Below are 26,530 nucleotides of genomic sequence, written 5' to 3'. Positions count from 1 at the left end.
ATGGATCAGCAATGACAGGTTTCATTTCCAAGCGGCAAGGATTGAGAAGTTAAGGAAACTAATCACCAAAGTCAGCTGGAACGAACAGCTAAAGGGCTTTGACGTGGTGGAGGCTTGGTGACAATGATGTCAAATGAAGGAGAAGTGGTGGGTTTAATACATCCAAGGTAGCAGGAGAGCTGGTGTCGTTTCGCCTAGGAAATAGGTCTGCAAAGGGGGGGCTGGTTTTTGGAGCCGGCTTTTGCGAAGCAAACCCGGCAGCTGGACCCATATCTGCTGGAGATGGGCAAGTCACCACAGGGACATCTTGCAACTGTGTATGTTTTATACATCCTGCAATTGTATGTGGTTTAAAATCAGTCATGAGACCGCCTGTTTCCAAAGGCCACCTGAGACCTCCCGCTCGTGGGGCCACCTGGTAAATTCTTCCTCCCCGTCTGCTTCTCCGCAGGGATTTTCAAACAAGGCTGGGCTTAGTCTTTGGCAGGTTCCCCAGGGCTGGCGCGGGGGAAGCCCTCCTGGCCGGGCCGTGCCGGGCCGTGCTGCGAGGCACCGGCAGCCCCAGCCGCATTGCGGAGCAGCCGCCACAGGCAGTGTCTGTCGTGCTCGCCGTCGTTTGATTTACTGTCACCCAAATGGCTTCCTGCAAGTTTTCCGCAGGACTTTAAAGACTGCACTGGATTCTGGGTGCTCCAGGGGGATTTTGACTGCGTGACCCATTTAGCAGCCTGGCTGGGCACCTCTCCCTGCAAAAACTGCTGCAGCTCTCCATTGTTTTTTGAAGTTTTCAGGTGAAAAAGCAGCAGCTTTCTTGCAGCTGCCCTGCTGAGGCTTTTCTTTGTTTGCTCGTTCTCAAAGCACCCTGAAGAAACTGTTATTTTGGGCTCTACCTGCCAAAAGAGGCGAGAGATGATGACGATTTCCCTGTAACGAGAGGCTTCAAAGCTGTGTGCCTGCTGCACAGGGGAGCTGCGGTCTGCTCTCCTCCCTCAGCGTCCCTGCTGCTCTTCTCCTACCTTGCTCTGGTTTTAGGAAAATTTCCCCCATGGCTAAAGAACATGGCACTTGTGTTAATTATTTAGTGGCCGAGGATGCTCCTGATCAGGGGGACGTGACTTCCCGGAGACCCTCCCTGCCACCCCGCGGTGTCAGCTCTGCCTCAGCTCCTGCAGACTCCAGCTCGCTGAAAACCTCCCCGACTGAGGGATGCTTTTGGATTTCGGCTCCTGCTGGCACTTCTGCTTGTCTTTATCAAGAAGAGTTGCTTTAGGGGCAGCCTCTTTGCCTCTTCTCCCTAATGATTTCCTCAGCTCCCTTCAAAAAGCACCGTCCATGGGGCCGTGAGTGTGGGCTGCAGCAGGGCTGCACCGCGCAGCACAGGAACCTTGAGGAACAGCGGAGCGGTTAATAAATTAAAAGCTATTTCATTATAGGAAATGAATGTTTAATGAGCGTGGGATGACGTCTAGACAGTCCTTCGGTTCCAGGCTCTATGCGGTCTTGGAGGAGGGTTCAGCCGACGCAGCCGGCGCCGGCTCAGTGCCGGGGGGAAGGTTTGGCAAAGCTTTCCTGGGCAGTGAGGTCCCTGCGCGGGACAGATGTCCTGGCACGGCAGGGATCTCCTGCCTCCACGTCTTTTCGCTGCAGATGCCCCTTGTGCCTCTCTGGGCAAAGCCCCAAGGAGCTGCAGTCGCAGCGGGACGTGCTGGCAGCGGGGAGGCTTGGCTGCGTGCCTGGCCCCAGCCTGGAGCACACAGCCACGCTCTCCCGCTCCATGGCACCTCGCCCGCAGGTCCTGCAACACCCAGGGAACTGGAAAGGACATCCCAGGCTTTCCCACGTCACGGGCTCTGGAGTCGTGGCAAGGAACCTGGGCTGAACTGGCGACAGCCCCGTAGGATGAGGTTGAGTGGTTGTGAGATTTTGCATCCCGCCCCGATGAAGATGTTTTATAGCTACAGAAAAGGGGTTTCAAATACAGAAATTTGGATATAAGTCCCCCAAAGATCCCCTGCCATGCTGGAAGTGCCCATTGTCCCCTGCAGACACCCGGCGCTGACAATGTCAGAAGTCCTAGCTGCCTGATGGGGAGACGCAGAAGCACATCAGCTCCCCCGCAAAAGCTCTCCAGCGCCTATCCCAAGCGCAGAAGTCGCTGGCTGAGTTTGCTCAGCCTGTCTCAGTGCAAGCAAGCACAGACAAGAAGCTCAAGGCCTCTCGGCAGCGGGCAAGAAGATGGAAATAATGCATTTTGACTTCATCCCAGGGGCTGCCTGCTTGGCTCTGGGGATGGTGGCAGTGAACCAGCCCAAGGCGCTGCCATGCACGGCACGGGAGATGCTGGTAGGACCCCCCCCCCATGCCATGCACCCACCCTGCTCTGTCCCGCAGCATCCCCTGCATGGGTGCCCAGCCCAAGGAAGTGCTTTGCTGTTCCTGGAGCCAGCAATAGGGAAATATTCTTGGGGTCACCTCACTGTCCCTGTAAAGCAGCAGGGATGGGACCAATGCCACAGGATCTGGGTCTCTGGGCCCAGAGCACTGCACCGGGCAGGGTGCTTGGATCCCAGGGGACCTTCTTGGCTCCCCCAGGCCGCTGAGTTTGGGGAAGTCCTTGGTTCCTGGGGCTGTCCTGACCACCCCTGGGAGCAGCCCTGAGTCACTGGAGAGCGGGAGAGGGCACCCAGGTGCCTGGGGACTGCTGTGGTGCGATGGCCCCGGGGACTGCAGCAGTAACTGCGCCTTTGTGCCTAGGGGTGGAAAAAAGAAGAATAGAGGAAAATAAATATATTTTTGCTGTCTCACAAGTGGAAAGCAGTACAATCTCTTCCCATGGGGCATTTCACTCTGGCTTTCTCAAACCCTGGGATTTCTGCAGGGTGGACACCTGCAAACCACTCTGCCCAAGGCCTGTCAACTTGTGGCACCTGCCATCCCCTCCTGGTGGCTCAGAAGGCTGGTGGCACCTGGGGACACTGCGTGAGGCTGGTAGGGAGGGCTGGGTGTTCTCTTTTGAGGTCTGTTTTTGTTTGTTTTTCAATCTCTTTCAGTTGTGTTTTCCCTCCCTGCTCTGCCAAGGCGTTTCCATACAGGCATGAGAGGTTGGGAGAGCCATGGCATGGGCACGGCAGCCATGCCAGAGGGTTCAATGGGGTGGACTTTGTGGCAATGGTCTCCTGCCCTTTTTCTCCAATGGCCATGATTGAGAAGCCAAAATACAGTATTGGTCAAAAATGTAGTGAGTTTTAGCCAGTCTCAGACCTCCTAGGGCTTAGTGGCACCCAAGTGCTGTGAGCTGCCCGTCTGACTTCTTGCTACTACACAAGCTTGGGCAGCATTTCTTTGGCAGCTGAGGGGTGTTTCACTCATAGCCTTGGCTTGCAAACTGCAGAAGCAGAGCTGTGCGCCGGGAAGGTCGCAGCCATTCAGCAGCACCAGCAAAGACCGGCTGGGCACTGGGATCGGGTCCTGCAAAACCTGCCTGGCTGCTGGGAAAACATCTGGCCAGGTCTTCTCAAGGTGCGTGGCTTGCTGCTGCCATATGGCAGCGGTGAAGCAATAGCGTGGCTCTGAGCTTTGCTAACGCACAAAAATACTTTCTGGGAGCCTGCTTTGGCAGCGAGCCTGCGGCGAGCTGCTCTGAGCAGGAAGCAGTAACCACAAAGCTATATATACAGCTCCCGGCAGAGTTGCTCTGCTTTTGATGTGACAAAATTAAGGTGGTATTTTGCAAAGAAATCCAGCATGTCACCTTCTTCCAGAGCCGAGGCTGACACAGAGAGGGCAGAGCCCGGGGCCCGGCTCCTGGGTGGCTCCTGGGCCAAACCAGGGGAGCTGGCACAGGGAGATGGGTGAGGTGCTCTCGTCGCCTCTTAAAGCCATGCGGTGTTGGAGGTCACCGGGTGCCTGAGCCGTGGGGAGCAGCGCACGTGTCCGGGGTGTCACGGCTTATGCTCTGCCTGCCTGGCTCTTGCTGGCTCTTGAGCTGGGTTAGATGGTACCATGGCAAAATGCAAGTGGCTGGGGGTGACACGGGGGTCTGGGCAAGTTGAAAGCATCCTTAAAGCTATGGAGATGGTAGCTGTCACCCACAGGTGATGTAGCCCTGTCCCGAAGGCCACTCGTCCCCCAAAGGACATGCAGCCCCTCGCCTCCTCCTGAAATCAGCCTCTGCATTCCACCCTGCCCTTTCGCTGCCTGCACCCCGACCCTGCCAGCCTCCCTGCGCAGCCAGGCCGGGCTCGCTGCGGGGCCAAGGCGGGCGTGCAGCTGCGGTCCCTCTCCCCCTCGCCCTGGGCAGGGGACACCCTGCCTTGCCTCTCCCGTGCTGTTTTGCAGAGCGGGACTGACTACGGCTTCCTCGTGAGCCAGAACACGAAGCTCCTGAGCGCGCTGGAGGACCTGCGGCACCGCTGCTCCAGCCTGGCCGAGGAGAACAGCTTGCTGGTGAGCAGAGGATGCGGCCCCATCCTGCGCCCTGGCCAGGTGCTGGGCCGGCTGCCGGCACGGGATGCTCTGTGGGGAGGGAGTCCCTGCCGTCTTCTGCCAACTCCAAGAGATGCTGGCACATGGGATCGGTGGGGCATGGCCAGTGGGGAAAGGGGGGCCTGGGTGCTTTGGGTCCCCTGGGTGCCTTCGCACTGCACCCATCGTTGGCTCGAGCAGGACCCCTTCCTCTCAATGCAGAGCCAAGCCAGGACCCTCTGCTACCCTCTCTGCCATCTTTGGTGCTATTTGCCTGCTGGAAACCACAAGAGGCTTTAACGCAGCCGCCCTCGAGAGCAGGCAGAGAGCAAGGCAGCAGCGAGCTGATGGCAGGGGAGGGGGAAGTCGCTCTTGTTTCCTCTTTAATTGGAAAAGCAGAAACACTGATTCACTCGGCCTGGGCTTTGGGTGACAGTGCAGCACTGCCCCCTGCTCCCACGGGAGCTCGGCACCCGCCTCCTCCCCAGCTGCACCCCCAGCACCCAAAGCCAAGCCAGGCTGCCATAGCCTGGGCCACCCATTCTGCCCTGCTTCCCCATCCCTGGCTCCCCAGGCCCACGGTGGGCAGCCAGGACCCTCGGGAAATACAAAGAGGGGACGTTCCCCTCCTGCATCCTCCCTGGAGAGCATCAGCCCCTCGCGCAGCCCCTGGAGAGCATCAGCCCCTTGCGCGGCCCCACGGTGCAGGGATGCGGCCACACCCGGGCCCCTGAAAATTTGATTGCTCAGCATTTCAGATTTATATCACCACATTCAAAACGCGTATTTTAGATAAGTTTCTTACACTAAAAGCGTAAATCCAGTATGACCTGCACGCTGGGGGGTTACCCCTTATCAGTCATCTGGATTTTAGCAAAGCACTATCGTGTAAGCTCTCATCAAATCTTACTCTCAAAAATCAGCCTCGGTCTTCCGGCTGAAGAAAAGCAGTGAAAGCAGCAAGCACCCGTGGTGGGATCTCACAGGGGTAGGGAGGAAAATAATTGGAAGGATCAGCTGATCTGACATTTTTGCTGATGTGAAAAGACAGCACAACACATCTGGGTACGACCTTGAGAGAACGAGCCATCAGCAAGCCGCAGCTTATCGAAACGGACAGATAACAAATAAAAGGGGATTAAGAGCGAACAGAATCAATAGGAAGGAGAAGGAAATTTGCTTTGCAAACATCACAGAGTCCTTTGCTGCTTTCTCCTCGTTCCCCCCAACTCATGCTTCGGCGTCATGAGAAAAAGGACAACGGCGCAGCTTGCAGTGGCAGCACAGCACAAATCCGCAGCGATGTGTTGAGTCCTGTAACCCCAGGGAAATAAACTGGGAAGACTTTGGAAGAGAAAGCCCAAAGGGTGGGCGGCCGGGCCAGACCGATGCTGGAGATGCACCATGTCCCAGCTGGCAAAGGCAGAGCCTGCAACAAGCGCGTTGCAGATGGAGAGGGATCTCGGAGGACGGCCTGGGGTGGGGTAAGGGGCATCTCAGGAGGACCAAGAGGTCACATTAACAAAAATACTGGGAAAAACACAGGTTTCAGTGACTGGAGAGATGATGAGCAGAGGTCGGTGTTTAACAGTTGGGACAGTGATAGGAGAACAGGCCAGGCCCTGGCTGGGAAAAGCCCTGTGGGTCAGGCAGGGCTGGGGACCTTGGCTCCCCTTAACACCCCCAGCGCGCACAGGGGCTTCACCTCGAACCTCTCCTTCTGTTATCTAGCGCAGGAGCTGCTTCCCCCAGACGGAGGAGAAGGTGAAGCATCTGAAGAGGAAGAACGCGGAGCTGGCGGTGATCGCCAAGCGCCTGGAGGAGAGAGCCCGGAAACTCCAGGAGGCAAACCTCAAAGTGGTGAGTGCGGGGCTTGCCGCGGCTGGGCACGGCTGGGACGGGCAGCTGAGCTAGGAGAGCACCTCGTCGCCGGGACTTCTCGCTTGCTGCGTCTATTGAGCTAGAAAGGCCTTTTCTTTCCCCTTTTCTTAAACCTACAGCAAACACGTTTTGCACATCAGCAGCAGGGCAAGAATCACGAAACCCAGCCATGGCCAGCTTCTTCTGCTCGCGTGTGGGGAGCTGGCTTTGAGCAATTTCCTCCTGCTTGGTTTCTTGCTGTCAATGTGCCGACCTACCTTAAGATGTTAGTTTAAGGTAATTAGCTCAGCTTTCCCTGGGCAAGTCGTGAAAATAATTCATCTGACTTCACCGAAAAGAAACAGGAAGTATTTGAATAAGAAGAGGAGTGCGGTAAAGCAAAACAGGAAGGGGTGAGGGACTCTGCTCGGCCCCATCCACACCTCGCTTGCATTGCTGCGCAAGCCGCGTGGTTTTTTTGCTTTCTCCAACCCAACAGCAGCTTGTTGCAAACGCTGTAGCATCTGACATGGGGCAGGAGTGGCGGGAGATGGCCGTGGGATGTGGGATGTTGGGCACAAGCGCTTGCGTGAGCTTGTGGAGTAAGGGAAAATCTTTCTTCCCTTGGAAGGAAACTGGGGATTGTGATGGGGAATTCAAGCCCTGTAGGACAGAGAGGAGGAAGTGAAAGATTTGCTGAAGAGAAGGTAGGGGGTTTTCCTGGCACTGCCTGTCCTCGCTGTCCCCAGGCACCGTGCCGCCCGTCTGTCACGGGGTTTTGGTACTTGCAGGGCAACCGTTGCTGCCAGATGGACTTGACAGATACTACGTTAAGAGAAATCATTTGATATACATCCAACAGCTCTGCAGACCCTCCAGCAACTATACAAATACTGTTTTATTTTTTTCCCCCGAGTGAAACTTTGGGGTGGTGACGGTTTAAGACCTGTGTGAGCCTTGGGAGAACTGACTTGCTGGGCTCCTGGGCTGGCCCAGGTCTCCCAAGAGCAGAAAGCCCTTGGATGGCTGAGGCTCGTGGAGGGTGGGCTGGAGGCAGGACCAAGCGGCTGCCCGCCCAGAGAAGGGGCCCTGAGGAGCTGGGGTTGATCTGGCAGCGGTTGCCTTCAGTGACTGGCACACAGGGCCCGGCAAGCAGCTTCTGCACGTGGGCGAGATGCTCGGGAAGACCTGGGGAGGAAACGTTTGCACAGAGGGTGCCACGTTCCTGCTCAGGCAAGGGGAGAGAGTCCCCCTCGCCAAATTGTCAGGCTTTGTGCAGACAAAAATAGCTGGACAGGGAGAGGCAGGGTTTGACAAACTGGGCTCCCTCTTGCCTCCCCCTTTGCCTGGATCTTCCACTCATCTGCGCTGAAGCCCTCTTTCCCGCTGCCTAGAAACCCACAGAAACTCCATTTCTCCTCCTTCATCCTTGCTCCCATGCTTATCTCTCCTGCCATCCTCCCCCCCTCCTCTCTGCTGCCTTTTCCTCCTTCTGCCCTTGTGGTGTTTTTCTCTCCTCTCTCCACCCGCTGTTGCCCTGCCTGCAGCCCCCTGTGCTGACTGCACCCATCGGCCTCAGCCGCTGAGCACCTTCTCCTTCCCACCTCTCTGATCCACTTCTCCATCCAACCCTTCCTCCGTCCTCCCACTTTTTTGTACATCCGTCATGCTCCTCTGTCTGCTTGTCTGTCCTTTGCGGCTAGGCTGCGTCTCTGGGCAGCGCTCCCTGCCCGACAGCTGTTGGGGTGATGGTTAACGACCACCAACACATGTGGCTTTCTTCCTTGCTGCCCTCTCCGGTGTAGGTAACTGCTCCGGTGCCTCTGAAGGGCTCCAGCCTGGAGCTGTGTAAAAAAGCATTTGCCCGCCAGCGTGCCAAGGACCTGACAGAGCAGGCCAGCGCTCTCCTGGCGAAAGACAAGCAGATCGAAGCTCTGCAGCAGGAGTGCCGGGAGCTGCAGGCTAAACTCATCGCAGGGAAGGTGAGACACTTTCTGGGCCATCACTTGGTGGCTGGGGACAAGCAGTACAGCAACAGTGATGGGAATGGGGCTCCAGGCAGCGGTGTGAGGGCAATTAGTCCCAAGACTGTAAACAGAGGGCATTTGATGTGCGATTTGGATGGAGGTGAGCGTGGCAGAGCCGGTGTCCAGGCCCCTCCAGAACAGTGTGTTGGGGGACACCCCAGTTGTCCCACTGTGAATTCATGGGTCTGAGCTGCCATTTCCAGCAGCAACTAAAACTCCCCCCCTGGAAAACCCCGGGGAGCCACAAACACAAGATGACTTTTCACAGTGCTGAGCTTCAAGCAAGATGTAGAAGCAGGACCTCCCTTTAAAGTCTTTCTTTAAAAAGTAAACCAGCTAAGCATGTTCCCAAGAACCAGCCTAAATCCTGTGTCTTGAGCTGCAGCTTTCTGAGTGCTCACAGCCACCACAAGACTGGCGATAACTAGGCGCATCCTTGTACGCTATGACTAAGGGTACAAATCATTAGTCAGGGGTGGGCGTTCATGAAACCATCTACAATGCTGATGCCTGCGCCGGGGCTGGTGACCTACGTTCCCCTCCGCACCAGCACAGAACTTGCCGACGTAAATGACGGGATAGAAGGGATAATTCAGCTCATCCCAAGACAGATGTCTAAAACTGGTTGGATGCGTTGCTCCCTCGAAGCACTGCTTCTCTGCGATGACTCCGAAAGGATCCTCTGCAAACAGCTGAAGCTAGGTGAAATGATTCCCACTCAAGGTGACTAAAGCAACCTGCTCTGGGCATATCAGCTACGTCTTTTGTTCCCGAGCTGGATGTTTTCAGTTTAGGTCAGTTCATAAGCTCTCCTGAGCAGCTCCGTAACGCTAGGGCTCGCACGGGATCCCCCGTTTCGCTAATGCAGATGTGGTCAAGTGCAACCCTACATTCCTGCACCCCGCTGAGCTGAGTGAATACCTACATTTCTACCTACCCTACTTACACGATATTTAGGTGGCAAATACTTCCTCACTGAAAGCAGCTTTATTTCTGTCCCTGACTTCCCCGTATGTTCATTTAAACTATGGGTTTGTAGGTAGATTCTCAGTCTTTCCCTAATGTAGATCTCATCAGGACAGGAATGATCGGCTGTTTGTACAGGCTGCCCCACCGGTCCCTTCTGGCATTAAACCACAGCAGAAAGTGATCCAGCTCTGACTGTGCTCTACGGTGTCACCGAGAGTGAAATTCCCTTCCTTTCCCCCTGATTTCTCACTGCAGACCCCCACAGTAGTGGGAACGGACCCCTTCTACAGCAGTCTGATTTTCCGAGCAGAGCGTGCTGGGCAACCTGAATCTGCCAGGGCCAGGAGAGTGACAAATTGTAGAGGAATGTGACAAAAGGCGGGTGAGCAGGACTCGTTACCGGCCAGGGAAATACACATGGGCGCAATCCTCAGGGTTGATGAATTCAGCCGCTGCCTTGCTAGGGCATGGGTGACCACCCTGGCTCAGCGGGTGAGACCGGCTGCTTGTGTAACTGCTGAGGCACCGGGAACGGGGGGCATCGATACACGAGCAGGGAATCCGCAGAGAAGAGAGCAAGAGAGGAGATCATTCTGTCTGAGCTTGTTTTTCCCATTTCTCTTCCAAGCAAGTTGCTCATTAAATTTTAATTTTCAGCTAGTTAAAATTCAAAATTCACGTAATCTGTCTGCAGCATGCAAAATGCATTATGCCAATGAAGGGGTTTATATGCAGAGATATTATGTGCACGCTCAGAGTTTGTAACCAAATCAGTTTTAATCTAGGGTATTTAAATCAGCACAAATTTTTCAGTAGCTATGAAACGGATCTACTCAGTTCCTTTCCAGTGGCAGGAGGGACACCCTGCATGCCGGGCTGCGGAAGCATTGGCCTTGTTTTGCAAAGTCAGGGCTCTTAGGATGGGATAAAATGATTTCCTGAGCTCATGCTCATGCTCCAGTGATGGGCTTCCAACCAAACCCCAGCTCCAGCGAAAACCAGGCTGCAATTCCTTGCAGCACGGCTCCTTGGAAGCGGGGGATTGCGGGGAACAGCAAGGCAGCTGCAGGGGACGTGTATAATAGAAACTGTGAGTGGAGGACTGAGCTTTTTTTTCTACTCCCTTGTTCCCCCAGGCTTCGGAGGCTGTCTGTTGGGAATAGCTGCCTTTTTTTGGTGGGGGAAGGGAGATTTTATACAGAGCCGCAGCCAATTTTGTTTAAAGAACTAGTACCCTGCTAGCCCGAACACGGGTCTGGCACAGAGGAGGCCCAGCTGCTCACTTCTTGAATCTGTAATCAGTTCCCATTAATGCTGCCTCAGTTTCCCCCTTGTAGCGTGAGAGTAGCCACGGTTTTCTACACAAATTGTATTTATAAAGCACGCGCTATTTTTAGGGCGAGTAAGAAGTGAACAGGGAAGCAGATTAAATTTGTCCTGGATACCAATTACGCGTTGAATCACTGGCTTAGGAGCTTTCCAGGGGAATGAGCAATGTCTCCTCCAGCAGCGTATTTGTAAAGACAGGTTTTCATAATCAGCCTTTGTATGTACGTATGGACATGCAAGTACGTGTTTCTTCAGCTTCCTGAAATCTGAAAACCTTTGAAGAATTAAACAAGCTAGTGACATAGTCTCATCGGTTTTTTGTGAGAGTAAGATTGCACTGGTTTCCTTCCAAAGCTGCTGGTTTGGGGTCCGGAGTGGGCGAGAGTGACCCCTTGTGCTAAAGACAGGGGCCCATCCACACATCCACATCTCTGGAGAGGCTGGAAATCAAGAATGTTTGCAAACCAAACGTTATCCTGAGCGAGAACTGAACAAATCCCAGATGTTCTTCATTCTTTCCAGCATTTAAAACCCTAACTACCGTTAGGGCTGCAGAGAATGCCAGCACCCACATCAAGGAGGTAAACCAGCTCTCGTTTGGCTGGGAAATGAAATTATATTATCCTGACACGCTCTCTGCCGGCAAGCACTGAGAAAGCACACGCTTAGAAAAGCCCTTTTGCTTTGCCCTGGGATGGCTGCAGAAGCATTACAGGCTAGTTTTGATCTGCGGGAGGGATAACGTATTTGCATAAGGGATGCAAAGTGACTGCTTTTGAGGCTTTGGAGACCCAGGGAACAGAAATCTTGGCGTGCCACATTACCTGGTTCTTGCCAGTGTCTCCTCAGTAAGGCTTTTGGAGTTTGTGTGTTAAATCACCACCCCGACCTGTTCCACCTTTTAGAGCTTGTCAGCGACACGATGTTGTGTTTGCGTTTCCTGCAGGATGACCCTCGCTGCCTGAACGTCATAGAGTTTGATCGCCTGTTGCGGGAATCCCAGCGAGAGGTGTTGCGGCTGCAGAGACAGATCGCACTGAAGAATTTCAAGGAGTGTCTACGTTCCTCTAAAATCAGTTCAGGCGGCGCTTTGCCAAGCACTGCCGCACGTGTGGGACCGCCCGCACCGACGCTAAATACCTGCATCAAAGGTTCACCTCTACCGAAGGAGACCCGCTTGGGAGACCCAGCACTTGGAGGGGAAGCACGCAGGGAGGTGAGACAAGTGGGTCAGCGATCTAAAAGTTTTGCTGTTTAACTATTCAGTTAATTAAACAAGGCCAGGTCGGATGGGGCTTTGAGCAACCTGGTCTAGTGAAAGGTGTCTATGCCCATGGCAGGGGGCTTGGAATCAGATGATCTTTAAGGTACCTTCCAACCCAAACCATTCGATGATTCTATGAATTACTGTTCTTAGGAAAGTTCTTAAGAGTGCGTGAGCGCTGCAGTTCGCATCCGCTGCGAACAGGCGCCGGGCTGGTTTATAAATGACCAAGTCGAGCGCCAGGTCTCATCGGGCGAGGGGGGTCATGGGCGCTGCTGGCAGCCCACTCCAGCGCGGGGCCACTGAGCCACGCCGGGGGCTCGGTCCTGCGCATCTTCCCCAGCACGGGTCTCCCGCGCTGCCTTTTCCAGCCCAGGATAGCAGGCAACCCCTCTTTTTACCCTCATTTGATGAAAACACACGGCTTCGGTGTTTGCGGAGGTTCGGGCATTGGCTCCCAGGGGGTGAGCGACGGGCACCCACGGCTGGGGTGGCGGTGGCAGGGAGGCCGGCTGCTCCCTGGGCCCCCTCCCCTGCCAGGGACGGGCCCGTCCCCCACCGCCCCCGGCGCAGTGCCTCCAGCCAGGGCGATCCCCCGCGGCGGGCCGGGCCTCAGGCCCAGGCCGCGCTGAGGAGCAGGGCCGCGGCCTGGCCCCTTCCCGGGGCCCCGGCCCCGCGTTCTCGGCCCGGCCCGGCCCCGGCCGCCCCTCCGCGGCCGCAGTGGTACGGCCCGGCAAATCCGGGCCGCCTCAGGGCGCCGCCTCCCCGCTGGCGGGCCGCGCAGCCGGCAGGTAAGGCCGGGCCCTCCCGCGCCGCCCCTCGCCGGGCCGGGCCGGGGGCGGCTGCGGCGGCGCCTCCGCCGGGGGCCGGGGCGGGCGGGCCCGAGGGACCGGCGGGGAGCGCCTCTCCCGCCGCGGGGCCGAGCCGCTACCGGGCCGCCGGGGCAGGCCCGGTGGAAGCCGCGGTGAGAGGGCCGGGGCCGGCCGAGGGGCTCAGCCCGCCCTGGGGACCGAGGTCAGGGCCGGTCCTGCTGGGCGCCTCCGGCAAGGGCGCACCGCCGCCGGCAGCCGGGGCCGGGCCGGGGGTGCGGGGCCGGCAGAGGCCTCCGGGGCTGCCCGCGGGTGGGTGCGAGAGGCCGGGCCCCGGGTGGCAGATGCACCCCGCTGCCCCCGGCTCCGGCCCTTCGCGGGTTTCCCGAGGCAGGGGCGGCAGCGCGGGGTCCGCTGGCTCCCGGAGGGTTCGTCCTGCGTGGGGTCACCCCGTTTCTTTCCGAAGGTGTCAGTAGCCTCGGGGTGCCCTGGCAGAATTTCTCATCTGTGGGCTGCGTGAGGACGGGCCGCTCGTCTGCCCTCCCAGCTCCCACCAGCTGCTCTCATTTCTTGCTCCCCAGCTCTTACAGAAGATGTATTGAATATTCATTCCTTGTTCGTCTTTTCCAAGTCACTCGTGAGTTTATAGGCCCCTCTCCTCCAGCCGTTTTTTTTTTTTCTTTCTAGCCTCTTCCATTATTCAGTGTTAATCATCTTTGTCTCCTTCCTTTGTACGTTTTCTCTGTCATTCTGTGTTGGGGGAGGCAGCGCTGCATGCGGTATCCCAGACGCTGTGTCGTTGATTTATACGGTGGCATAATGAAGTTTTCTCTCCCTTTCCCAACAGATGTCTTTGCCTTTTTGTCTGAGCACAGGGTTCTGTTAAAACATCATTTGTCTGATTTCCTTCTCTAATCCCTCAGTGTCATGAGGCCGTCTTTGCCATTTGTCTCTCTGCTACATCAGTGCTTGGAGAGCACGGTTCCTGCTGCCTCTCTTTTAGTCCTCTCATTTTTACTAGATATTTAGCTGAGAGAAAACCTTCCCCCTCATCCTGTGCTGGCTCAGCATCTGCAGAAGCCTTTCAAAGCGCTGTAGCTGAATGTGTTCAGAGCACCCAAGCAGATTGTCCCTGCTGGATCTCCCTCACCTATTTGCTTGCTCACACCTTAGAACAACTCTTACAGATTTGTGAGTGTGGGTTTTTTTTTCCCCAATATACATTTCTTTGGGTTTTTTTTAAGTATCTGCCTAATCTTTGTTGCAATTTCTATCAGTTTGCCAGGAACAGCTGTCAAATGTACTGGTCTGTGTTTCCACAGATCTGCACTGGAATACGCTTAAAACTTGACATTTCCAGTTACTTCGTATGAAGGCGGTGTCGGAGGAGCGACACGCTACACGTCTTGATTCAGTTACTGCTGAAGTGAGAGATTCAGTTCCTGTCTAAGGGGGTTTTTGAACCCTTGGGTGAATATTGTCTGGTCTTGGTGATTTGTTACTGTTTGTTTTGTTGGCTTCCACAGTTCTTCTTAGAGACAGTTCAGTTTGAGAGAGATCCTTGGCTCTGTTCTTCGTAGTTGGAGATTTCTGCCCTGGTGGCTCCTCGCCCCCCAAATTCCTCCGTGATGAAGAGGGATGCAGAGATGACTTTTTTTCCCCCTCTGCTCTGCCCTTGACTTCCTTGAATGGCCCTTCCATACCTTGGTTTTCAGCTGACCCTGCAGATTCTGGCAGACAAGAACGTGTATTACGATCTTTCTCATGGATGCTCTTTATTTCTCTGATTCAGGAGAGCCTGTCCTCACGGTCAGAAGACTTTCTGGCTGATAAATAGCAACAAGACTAAGCCCGGCAGCGCTGCTGAAGGGGGAGCAAGGAGGCTGTTGCCAGCTGAAACCTGTAGCGCAGAACACGCCGGGCTCAACGGGCTGTATTCACGCGGGCGCAGGGCTGCCCTGCTGAGGGTGAAGTCAGCTCTTGGGGCAGTAAGCACAGTTGTCCTAATTAAAAGAAATTACTTTGCTCTTCTATCCTGGTCCCCAGCACAGTGCGTCAGGGCAGTATTCCCCAGCTTTCAAAAAACTTCCTCAGAGTATAAGGAGCAAATGTCTCTTCTAAGTGTCCTTGGAAAATCCCATTTCTCTGTTCTCCTTCTGATTTCTCTACTTCTTTATTTAGGGTTTTGGGGCGATGCTTGTTTCTGTAATGACAAATCATAATTTAGCGGGGATTTCTTTCAGCGGCGGTGCTGGCTTCAACAGCCTCCTGGTCACCACTGCGTGTTCCCGCTGCCCTTTCAGTTGTGTCGGTGCAACTCATGTCGAGCAGTGGGACGTGACGGATCCGAGTTAAAAACAACCTGGCAAACCCAGCCTTCCTCCCCCCTCGTCCTGAAACCTGCATCAATTTTCTGGTCCGGTTCTGCCTGCGCAGAGCTGCGCTGGCACAGCTGAGGGAATGGGGCATGGTTAGGAGGAAAACGCTGTAGCGATTCTTTCGGGGCAGGATTGCGATGATGATGATGATGATGCCAAGGGCAGAGCTTTCTAGAAAGCCTACAACATTTTTAATTTACTCTGTTGCCTGCTTTAAACTTTCTGGTCGTTTGCCAAAGTACGGGTACTTCTGTGCCTGTTGTGTATTTGGCTTTAGCTGGTACAGCCTGGGGGTGCTGAGCAGCGGTACAGCCCCATCCTGCTCTCTCGGCAGGGCCTCTGCCAGTGTCAGCGCACCCCAGGTGGATGGCGCTGGGGGTGGAAAGCAGCTGTTCTACAGTGATTTTTAACTGATTCCTTGCACCTGGCTTATTCGTTGAGCATTTTCCAGCCCCTGCTGTGAATGAGGTGGCGCAGCTCCAGGTCGCAGCTCGCGTCGTGATGTGTGCCAGTCTCGTTTATCAGTCGTTTAATACGGCGATGAGTCTGGATTCTGCATAAAAATAACAGCATATCAGCATGTGCCTGGGGGCGTGTCTTTGTTCTTGGGTGGAAATTAGGTCCGTGTGGGCAACTTTATAATTTTGTAATTTTTGTAAGTTGCCTGTAATTAGGAATCATTTTGTTTAGCTTTTTGCTGGGAAATGATCACAAACAAGCAAATTTGTCTTGCATCTCTATTTGCAAGAGAGCGTGACTTGTGAAGCGTAGCGCGGGGTGCTTGCGCAGTGAGTGTATAACCTTAGCTGGCATCCACTGGCATTCCTTGAAACCTAATTTCATTACAGTTGACAAAAATGCAACATTTTCAGTTTTGTGAGGAAGCATACTTTTGGAGGGGAGCTGTGAAATACGGATTTGAAGCTTAGTATGTGCCAGGTGGTTTAAAAAGTCTCAGAAGCGTTTATGCAGAGTTAAATACTGGTTTCACCGCACATCTGAAAGCTCCCAAGGTACCGCCGCTTGGGTGGAGGGTCTCCAGATTTCCAGCCGCTGGTTGGTGCTCAGACTGCCAGACTCCAGGTTAACCTTATGCCATGGGTGGTAGGGAATAAGGTTCACATGAGAGGTGGTTTCGGAATTTTCCTTGGAGTAGAAAATGCGAAAGCCTTGGTAGCCTGAGCTTGAGTGTAGTCTCTTCGAGTTTTCTGGTTTTCAGCAGTGGAGCCACGAATATGGATGTAGTTAAAACCTGTGGCTTTCAAGCCTAAAACAGGTAACAGAAATCGCGTTTTAGGTATAGTGCTCAGACGCCGTCCTAATGACGGACTGTAAAGGGAGCTCAGACTTAGTGACATAGGTCCCTCGGCACGGGAGGTGTTCAGAGTGAAATGAGAAATTCCGCTGCTGCCGAGAGGTCAACCGAAGGTTAAAGGCTGAGACGGAGTCACAAAATGCTGCTCCTTGCTTGCTGTACAAGTTGGCTTTGATGATTCTAAAGATCTCCTGTCCCTAAAATCTGTTTATCAAAAATAACTTTAAATTCAATGTTTAGAGCGTTATCAAAGCCCTCTTTCTTCTGTTTACCTCAGGCCTTGCCCTGCTGCCAGGGGTTACTCTAGGCAGACAATGTCAAGTCAAATATGAGTTGAGAGTGAAAATTCAGGGGATTAAAGGTGTGTTTGTCTGTAGCCCAAATTAAAAGGCATTTTGTTAGAAGCTTGTGTACAAACATGTACAGAAAAGTGTCTCCTTTCATCTGGTTTGGTGGTGGCACAAAAGCCATAGCACATGTGCTGCCATTTCGGTCCTCAGCTACCAGCTGAGGTGGGATGCTCCATTTCTTGGTATTTTTTGTCTGCTCTTCCTTGCCTTCAGATTCTGATGTCTTCACTGATTTCTACTTTCTGCTGTTTATGAGGGTTGTGTTCTCCCTTCTGACCACCTTCCATCTTCTTTTTATTGCTTTGGAGAGGGCCGTGAAAGGTGTTGCTGATGCCTCTCATTGAAACCCTCGATGAGGCACAAATGGGTATTCAGACCTGAGAGCTTTCTGGAGGCCACTGTTGCATGTGGGTGGTTTAGTCAAGCTGGATTGATTGGTGCTGGGCTCCAGAAGACTCCCAGCACAGGTCTCTGGTGGCTGAGAGATCCCTGGCATGGTCTTCACCTTTCTCCATGTCCAGTGGTGCAGTTCAGAGATCAGGGGTTTTCACGTGGAGCGTTGCTCTCCCAGGCGGTACTGCCAGGAGAGGCTCTTCTCCCTCGGTGTGCATGGTGTGCTCGGTAGTCCTGGCTGTCCCTGAGCTCTCTGGCATCTCGCTTGCTTTCCAGGTGGAACCAGGTGTGCAACCGCTAGGACCTGCCTCTGAAGGGCATGAAAATTTCCCTCCCCAAGATGCAATAACAGACCAAGAGAGCAGCCAACAGATACAGCAGCTGGTGAGTTGTGAACCTGGTTTTGGGTGAAGGAGTGCTATACTTTTTCTTGGGGTTTTCACCTGTGCAATCCAGGCAGAGGTTTTGGGGGCTGAAGTCTTTTTAGGTGCAGCTGCTCTGCAAAAGTGGGAAGCTTGGGGATTCAGTGGGACAAAACAGGCTGTCTGCATGGAGAGTGTTGCTGGGTGGCAGCTCCAGGTATTGGGCTGGCGGGAGAATGCGTCACACTAAAATGAGAGGGAAACGCGTCAGTAGATTCTGTGCTGTGTTTGGTTTACTCTTATTTGAGCTGGGAACAGATATGAGTGACCTGGGATGGATGTCATGTAAGGAGTATGTCCCTTCTGAATTATTCCAGCAAACTAGGACAGTTCACAGTGAAGTTCGGCAGTTATCAGTCGCTGCAGATAAAGGTACATAACCAGACGATGTCTGCTCTCTGTTAGATGTCATTTGGATTAGCATAGGAGCTAAGGTAGCACAGCTAGTGTTGCAGGCTGAATATTTTGCACAGCTCTGTCTTTTTGTCCCCCGCATCCTGTCCTCCATACTATTCTGTACAAATAGGAACAATCTGTGCAGGTGGGAAACAGAGAACTGTTTCCAGAAGATGAAAGGCTTGGGGAAGAGAAGCTGTTTCACCTGAGAAGTTTTTTGGGTTTACTACCTTTTAAAAATATCTCCCTTGGCTTCTGTATTGTTTGTGTTTGTCACAAAGAGATTTTCTTAAGAAAATAAAAATAGCTAATATGGCATTGGGTCTGAGAGGCTGGGCTTGAATTTCTTATGCATTGTAAGAATGTGGACTTACTGATCTAGTTATGCGTGTTTCGTGCAGGAATTTGAACTCAAGAAAAAGCGCAAAAAATGTGAAAACCTTGAGCATGAAGTGAGGAAAAAGCATAAAAGATGCAAAGAACTGGTAAGTGTTCTTGTTGCCTGCTGTTGTGAGCATAATGGTAGAAGAGGAGTTAGGTTGTTGCATGCCTCTCTTGGATTCTCTTCAGTTTATCTTAATAAGGAAGCACCAGTCTTCATTTGAACAGTGTCACAAATTTTGGGCTCCAGCCTGTGAGGCTGGAATTGTTCATTTAGTCTTCAGCTAGCTGTGGGTTGAATATAGCTGCATAAATCACTGGATGAAACTGTGGCCTTTGCTAGTTTGAGGAGATACTTACCGTTTTCACATGCACTCCAGACGAGTATCAAAGATTTCTGCGTCTTGAGATGGTAATTACACAAACCTACAGTCATTTTCTTGTGCTTCTCATTTGCTGGGTGAAATCTTGCCTCTGTTTAATTTCATGGAGGTTTTGCAGGTCATATCACAGCATCTGGATTTCTCCTTTCTGTTTCTACTTTGCTGGGCAACACTGGTGGCATTAGTGACTATGACAATGTGTGGTTTCACCCAAGGGTGCTTACCTTCTGCATAGATGTTCTATGTCTTGCTCAAATCTCAGTTCAGGTCAGTTCTAATGCATAGCTCGGACTCATACACCGTTCATAGTGCGTTGCTCAGCCTCATTGTCTAGGTTAGAATGGGATGTTTGAGGAATAAGTTGGTCGTTGGATGTTGTTAGACAGTAGCTTTTCAGGGTCAAGAAGGGACCAACTCACCTTGAAGTACTGGGACTCAGACTGTGCGCACAGGGAATTAGCTCCTGGGATAGCCAAAAAATATATGATGATCCATAAAACACTGGGATGGGGAAATGTGTGTGCGTGTCTATGTGGAGTCATGTGATTATGCAGCTATTAAATTCCTTTAATGCTGTACAAAGTTGCTGCGGATGGACTGGACCTGACAAATGCAGTCAGTGTCTCTCCATGTGTCCATGGTCTCCTGCCGGCTCAGAGACGGTGCTCTCTGAGGCAGGGTGATAGCTGGCTCCTGTTGCTCTCTTAACTCCAGACTGAATCCTGCTTTCAGAATCAACCCTTTAAAACTCTTGAGTTTGCAGTCTAGAACTCTCTTTAGCATCATTCTTCCAAAGAATTTTTCTTCCTTAACTGAAATTTGTCAAAAAGACTCTGATCTTGAACCAACCATGAAACTTGATGAATTGTTGGTGGTGGATATGGAGTTCTAGGCAGCAGTATGTGACGCTGGAGCTGTGAAGTAGACAAGGAAATGTCTTTCTCGTTCTGAGCTTTGAGGCTACATAAATGGGAAAAGAAACTTAAGAAATCGCCTGGCACGGGGCTGGCATCTGCTTGAGCTGTTGCCTTCTATCCCTCAAGCAGCATCCCATCAGCATCCTGCACCGTCAGTCAACAGGAGCAGTGGAGCTGCTCTGCAGGATAACTGGGGGGAGTGAGTCTGAGGGCCTTGGTGTAGTAATGCCCGCTCTTTCTGGACAGGAGATCCAGCTGCAGGAGGTACAAAGTGAAAATGCACGACTGGCCGAAGAGAACTTGCAGCTGAACGAGAAGGCTGGATGGGCAGGACAGGTAAAAAGCAGTATCTTTGTTTGTCAGATGGAGCATTAGCTTCCGTAAAATTTTGCTGAGAAGAACTTGCTAGCGTGCTAGGTTTTCAAGTTGCCATCTGCGTAATGGTCCTGTGTCCATCTGTGTAGCTCTCTGTCCTGCGTACCCCATGGTAACTGCGAGCAGAGCAGTTAGCTGCCCTATTTTTATTACAGTTTCCCAAGACTTGAGTGAGATGCTTTGACCTTACTTAAATTCATACTTGGTTTACCTGCGGTAGCTTGTTAATGAGTTCATAACGAAAGACGGACTGGGGTTGGTGGGGAGCAGAGTGGAGTAGAGCAGAACCCGTCACTGCAAGTGGTGCAAACATATGGTGTGTTTGGAAGTCCTCAGTCACCATTGACATTTTTTTGTTCTCCTCAAAGCGAGGTTTTGGTGGCTGATGATGGGGCAGGGGAGAAAGCCACGCCTGCAATTCAGAGCTGCCCTTGCCAGATGGAAAACCCAAAAGCTTCGGGTCTTGGGACAAAGGCAGGATACTCGCATGGTTCAGTTTGCAGAGCGGATTTCTGGGGAGGGTGGCTGCACCTCAGAGGGTTGCGTTCTAGAAACGTGTTGTTGCGTGTGATGGAAGAGTTGGAACTCCAGTGAAGATCCTCCATGGGTTTCTGTTCCCAGCTCCTTCTCTGGACAAATGGAGTACGCAAGAGTTCGGAAGTCACTTGTCTGTCCGTTGTGTCAACGTTGCCACCGTGCATAAGGCTTCCCACATATTTAATAACTGTTTGTTCTAAGTGGAAATGTTTGTCTCTGCTTGATAATCTGCATTGCTAATAGTCATCAAGCCATAGTGCACTCTAGAACCAAAATATGTCGCTGGAATTTCCTGTAGTAAGTGGAGGAGGTAAACATGATTTCAGCAGGCTACTGAACTTTCCGTACTGTTCTCTGTGTTTAATCCTACCACCTAGGCTTAAAAAAGCTCGTAGGCCTTTGTGCTTTTTTCCTGTCTCTTCAGTATGTAGCCTGTTCGTATCCCAGTCCCTTCCCCCTTGCAAATGGGGAGGGGAGATGAGTCTAGTGGGAGAAGCAGTATGTGCAAATAAAGCGTTCATCACATTGAGAACTGATACAAACACTCGTGTATTTGTTTTGAGTGAAAGCCAGAGGGAGAGGAGGTTCATGATTTTGGTGTCATTACAAGTAGAAAGCAGGTCTGCAAAACAACCTATTGAGATACAGAAATAAATCGTCCTCCGTGATTTATACAAGGAATACCTGTGGCTGCTTGTGCTAATTGAAAATCCTTTCTCTTCAGGTTGAATCTGAGAATGCTGACCTGAAATTGCAGGTTGTTTTGGTTACTAAGGAACGGGATTCAGTAATTCAGACGAATCAAGGACTCCAAACCAAGCTGGAGAATCTAGAGCAGGTGCTGAAGGTCAGTAGGATCCCCACGGCTGGAAGAACTGGCCAGACACTTAGTGCTGCTTTTGGATGGCACATGTTGCCTCTTTGCTTTTTTGGTCCATTCTTTTGTCTCTGTGCTTCCGTTGGGAATTCTGTTTCTGCGGGATCCTGGAACATGGCCTTCCAAAGTGGGCAGAGGTGCTTTAGAAAGGCTGCTTCAGGGATTTGGGTGGGAGGAGAAATAAGGTGGCCATCCCTGATTTAAGGATTTCCTTTGACTGTGTTGCTCTAGCCTGTGGTAAGAGTTTCTTAGTTTCTCCTCTGTTTAACGATGACGTGAAATACAGGCCATATTTTGACCTCGTGGCCCATGGTAGGACACAGGCCAGTATTTCGGTAACGTCGCCCTTCAGCTGTCTGTGCCTTGTTCTGCAGCACATGCGCAATGTGGCTGAGCGAAGGCAGCAGCTGGAAGTCGAGCACAAGGAAGCGCTGCTAGTCCTGCAGGAGAAGCAAGAGGAAGTCAGAAGGTTGCAGCAGGTACGCAGCGCGTGAGAGAATGGACGTTTCCCTCTGAATCCCTGGAAAGTGATGGGACTCCTGCACCTTCTTTCCTTGGAAGTGCAGTGTATGGAGAAGCTATATGTGAGCTTACAGGATGAAGTAAAGCAGGGAAGAGTGTCTGCGTCTAGGCGAACTCTGGTACCTGAGCAAAGTGAAGGGCTTTTGTCCTGAATGGCAGTTCTGATCTCTCGCTGCTGTTTGTCCAAAGACCAAAGATGCTTTCAGTCTGTACAGTGCTTTAAATCTATAATGGTCTATCAAGCTGGGGATGATAGTCGAAGTGAACTTAGGTAGGCTGCTTTCTTATTTACTCCATTTCTTATTTCTTCTTAGGCACAGGCAGAGGCAAAAAGAGAACATGAAGGAGCAGTACAGCTTCTAGAGGTAAGACAGAAGAAAACAAGATGGGTTAGTGGCTGCAAATTTGGTGTCTTTTGTTCTTAATGTCAGCTTTCTTGATGCCCTGGGTTTTGTTGGTTCTTGAGCAAAATGCTTTAACGTCTTGATCGGATGCAACATGGTGCTGCTGTGAATAAGTATCGGTTGTGCTGGCAGAGTAGTCTCTGGGATCAGAGTTTTCAGGGATTAAATCCTGGCCTGCTCGGTCCTCAGATAGGTTGCATCATTCAGATTGTGCCCCACAGCTCTTTCAGGGATGCGTTAAGTAACCAACGTCAGATCTGCCTGCTCCATTTCCTAGGGTCATCAGCAGGGAGAAAGAATACGTGCGTCTATGTGAGTTGAAATTCCTTTTGTGTATATGTGCTCTATGCTTTTTATTAGGGGGAAAAAAGGAGAAATGAGACCTTTGCCTGAGCGTAACGAGTGATGAAGTTTGAGGCGGCTCCCTTGTCCCATTCGCTAGGCTGGCCCAGCTGTGTGAGTGCTCCGATATCCACACAGAACACGCTTTGCCGTGGTGGCAGACAGCTTAACGGTGCAGCCTGGCAGATGTGACGAGCGCTGTTTTGGTTATGATTTGCATTATCTCAGTGTTTATCAGGATGACTTTGGAGAAAACCTTGGCTGTGGATTCCTGGAGCTGCAAAGGCAAAGCACCAAACCTTGGAGCTTGATGGGGTGATTTAGTGACTGCCAGAGAGTTGGGGTAGGTGCGATGGCAAACGGGGCAGCTTCGGCTTTCTCAGTCCACTGAGGTTTTCTGGGTACTAAAACATCTGAGATGGAGCAGAATGCTCCTGGACAGTGAGATCTCATGCTAATGAGGCCATGGTCCTGTCTGTAGTGGTGACACAGTCAGAGATGGCAGGCTGACTTGCCTGTGTCCATGGCTGGGCAGCAGCTCCGTGGCTGTTAGGAGCCCAGGAGAGTTGAGCAAAGATGGTAAGTGTCCTTGATGGAGGAGATGACTCTGTGGCTGCAAATAGCATCTCCTTTGAAGGGGGCCTGACCTGTATCTGAACTGGAGAGCCTGGGAGTGCTGGGGTCCTACTGGGTGGGAATGAAATTGTTGCAGGCTGGACAAATACCATGGGGAAGTGACGTTACGTATTGCCCCATTTCCATGTCCTTTCTGGGGGATGTCTGCTTTTGGCTGCAGAGACAGGAGCAGAGCTGATACGGATGCTGCTCTTATGGCAGTTGGGGTTTAGCTGGCTTCTTAGCAGCCTTTAAGGGAAGGGAGGTTTGATACTTGCCAAATGTTTTCTGAACTAATTCATGGAAGGACTGGAGAAGCTACTTCGGTTTAAACTAGACATCTACCTGTGCAAAGGAGGAAAGGGACAGTCGTTTTGTTCTGTGTTTGAGAGGCTGGTCCTGTTCTTCCACAAGGGCCTGATCAGTTAAATATTCTTGCTTTCATGTTGCTGGTACAGAGATGCTTGATAAGTCAATGACACCAGGTAGACCAAAGAAAGAGAAATTGTCATTAAAAGCTAGTTTACTTTTAGCAACAGTCATTTAAATGACTTAACTATAATCATAGTCAGAACATCAGCGTAGGGTAAAATCAGGGGGTTTGGGGTGCCTATACTGCATATTGTCATTTTTACATGTGTTTGGATTGCTTTTTGATGTACTATTTACGAAGAATGCATGTGATCCATTTCCCTGTTGGAAGAGTTCAGTCGCATGAATGTTATAAGTGGAGTCTCCCTCCTTGGAGATGTTCAAAACTCAACTAGACAAAGCTCTCGGCAGCCTGCTGACCCTGCTTTGAGCTGAGCGAGTTGGCCTAGGTGATCTCCAGAGCTGCCTTCCAACCTCAGCTAGTCTGTAGTTCTGTGATAAGGCAGCGATGAGGGGAAGCAGAGGTATGGGATGGTTTCTTTGTGCAGAGATGCCATGGATAGAAGGACTGTCTCAGCTTAGAAAGAAAACCTTGAGCATTATGGTCATGGGAACGAAGGAGTTCGGTAGTGGTTCCAAAGTACGCGAGGCAAGATTCTCAACTGCCTTTTGCACTGCGTAGATGCAAAAGGCAACAGCCTGATTTCAGGAATCCAGTGTAGAATTTTGTTGGGAAATACGGTGAATAGAGCTTAACTTTGCTTGTTTTCCCTGACCGAGGAGGAAATGACTGAGCGGGCTGTTAGCAGCTTGAACTCACGTCAAAGCCAGGTTCTGAGCTGTGCCTTGATTCCCAGCGCTCCTTGGTGTCAGACCTGGGAAAGGTCTGGACACAAAGCAGCCAGTTGATTTTATGGGTGGTTGCAATGTGCTGGGAAAAGAGGGCTTGAAATTTAGCACGGACACTCAAAGCATGTTGTGATTTGGCTGCCCTCAAACAGTGCACGGTTATCTTACTCATGCATTTGGTATGTGGGATTTGGCTTTTGTTTAGCAAGCAGATGCTTGTGGGAATAAGGTGAGAATCTCAGTATGGAACAAGGCAGACGCTGTAAGTCGGCGAGAAAACAATTTCATTCAAACTGAGGGTTGGGTTATCTTTGGCAGATTGTTGATTTTTGGCTAGTGTAACTGCTGATGTGGTTTTATGTCTCTTTTTGCTTTTCTTCTTGCTACCAGAGTACTTTGGATTGCATGCAGGTACTGCTATAACCCTGTCAAATGGGACATTTTTCTCCTCTGTCCTGACTTTGACAGTTGCTCGTTATTCTTGTTTTAACTATACTCTGGAAAAGATTGCAAGAGTGTCACCTCCAAGAAATAAATGTAATTAAAGGAGCTACCACTATGAGTTTGATGGACCAGCTGCTTTTCGATTTAAATGCTTTGCTTTCTCGACCAATTAGAACTAGAAGCTTTATTTTTTTGGCATTTCCAGATTTTTAGATTTGTCCAACTGTGCACCTTCTCCGCGTGTCACATACATTTGAAGGTCTTTTGGGAACTACTTGCAGTCCAAGAGTGAAGTGTTTCCTTGAAAACTCAAAAGCAGTGGCGATATCATTGCAAATGAAAGTGCCGCGGAGAAAAAGATAGATCCTGCTGGCTTTGTCATTGGTTGGAAGATGGGAAGAAGAGATTGTGAATAATAGTTTTCATAGGAGAGGTAGCCGTGACTGAACGTGCACAGTGGTGGGCTCCGAATTACCTCTTGTGGCAGGAAATGCAGTCTTTGAGGTAGGGTGTTTTTTTAAAATGTCAGCCTAATTCACAAGGCTGGTCAAGAAGGCAAGTACAGTGTTGGGAACATTTAGGAAAGGAACCGGGAACAGCCCAAGGACATCATTAGGGTATGCCCACATTCTGTAGCAGTAGCACCCGCATCTATGTGGAGTTACGGATGTTCCTTTAATCCCTTTGGCATTAGCCCTGCTTTGAGCAGAAGTTTGGACTGCAGACCTGTAGAGTTCCCTTCTAGCAAAATCATGATTCTCTGATCTCAAAAACATAGAGCAGAAGATACAGAGAAAGGTGGCAAGGGAGATCTGGATGGGGAGTGTCATCTGTAGGAGAAGTGTAATAGAGCAGCCAAGAAGGAGAGTGTCTGAGAGGACAGGGCTGAGCTGGGGAGGGTTGGATCTAGCCTGGTGTGGAAAATCAGAGTAAGTTCCCGAGTTGGCGATTAAACTGACCCCACCAAGCTCTGCTCTCTGCTCTTGCAGCCTCTTCTGATAATTGTGCTACTCCATCTCAGTTGGTGTGAGGCTCCTCTTCTCCCCCTTTTGCGTTGGGCATAGACACAAACGTCTCCTCTCTCTTCTGTGTCTGGGGCTTGATTCCTGCTGGTTCCCTGAAGCTCCTGGCCATGTCCTTAGGCTCCTCTTCCTTACCCCCTGCTCCTAGCACTGCCAGCTGTCTGTGAACCTCTGCAAGTAGTCCGCTAGAAGTACGCGTTGTGTATGATGTGGCAGTAATACTTCAGGGATGTTTGTACGTTGTTTTGAATAACACAAGATCTGAAAGACTCCTGACTAATTAGGTATCTCAGAATTAAACTGTGGGTTAGCCAGGCTATTGGCTTGGCCCCCAGTATAAATGGATTTAAACTGTGATTAATAAATTTACAGAACCAAGGTACTATTGTGATGCTACTAAACGCGATATCCAGAGGCATCTGCTGGCCCAGGTCTCCAGACAAGACGGGAAGACCCTCTCTGGTCCTGCAGTCGTTCTGTACCTGTCTCTTGTCGTAGGCTGCGTTCCAAGGTG

At 51.6% G+C, this 26,530-nt stretch overlaps 1 protein-coding gene across 9 annotated transcripts in view; it reads left to right on the top strand.

Moving 5' to 3' along the window:
• Window positions 1-26,530, top strand: part of TSPOAP1 (TSPO associated protein 1) — a 71,284-nt gene that overhangs the window by 8,622 nt on the left and 36,132 nt on the right. For 7 of the 9 annotated variants that reach the window (XM_087751746.1, XM_087751747.1, XM_087751743.1 and 4 more), the window contains exons 2-11: window positions 4,339-4,446; window positions 6,196-6,324; window positions 8,130-8,306; window positions 11,596-11,865; window positions 17,435-17,542; window positions 18,378-18,461; window positions 19,904-19,993; window positions 21,294-21,416; window positions 21,821-21,925; window positions 22,283-22,333. In XM_087751746.1, coding sequence (XP_087607872.1) covers window positions 4,339-4,446; window positions 6,196-6,324; window positions 8,130-8,306; window positions 11,596-11,865; window positions 17,435-17,542; window positions 18,378-18,461; window positions 19,904-19,993; window positions 21,294-21,416; window positions 21,821-21,925; window positions 22,283-22,333 — 1,245 coding nt within the window. Of the gene's footprint in view, window positions 1-4,338; window positions 4,447-6,195; window positions 6,325-8,129; window positions 8,307-11,595; window positions 11,866-12,574; window positions 12,705-17,434; window positions 17,543-18,377; window positions 18,462-19,903; window positions 19,994-21,293; window positions 21,417-21,820; window positions 21,926-22,282; window positions 22,334-26,530 lie in introns of those variants that run through there. The other 2 variants (XM_087751745.1, XM_087751748.1) reach the window with 2 other exon arrangements.

The sequence above is a fragment of the Nipponia nippon genome, unplaced genomic scaffold (assembly GCF_047370975.1).
Source record: "Nipponia nippon isolate SJK-2023a ecotype South Korea unplaced genomic scaffold, ASM4737097v1 scaffold_15, whole genome shotgun sequence".
Lineage (NCBI taxonomy): Eukaryota > Metazoa > Chordata > Aves > Pelecaniformes > Threskiornithidae > Nipponia > Nipponia nippon.
Note: the sequence above shows the minus strand (reverse complement) of the source record. Positions and strands in the feature narration are given on the sequence as shown.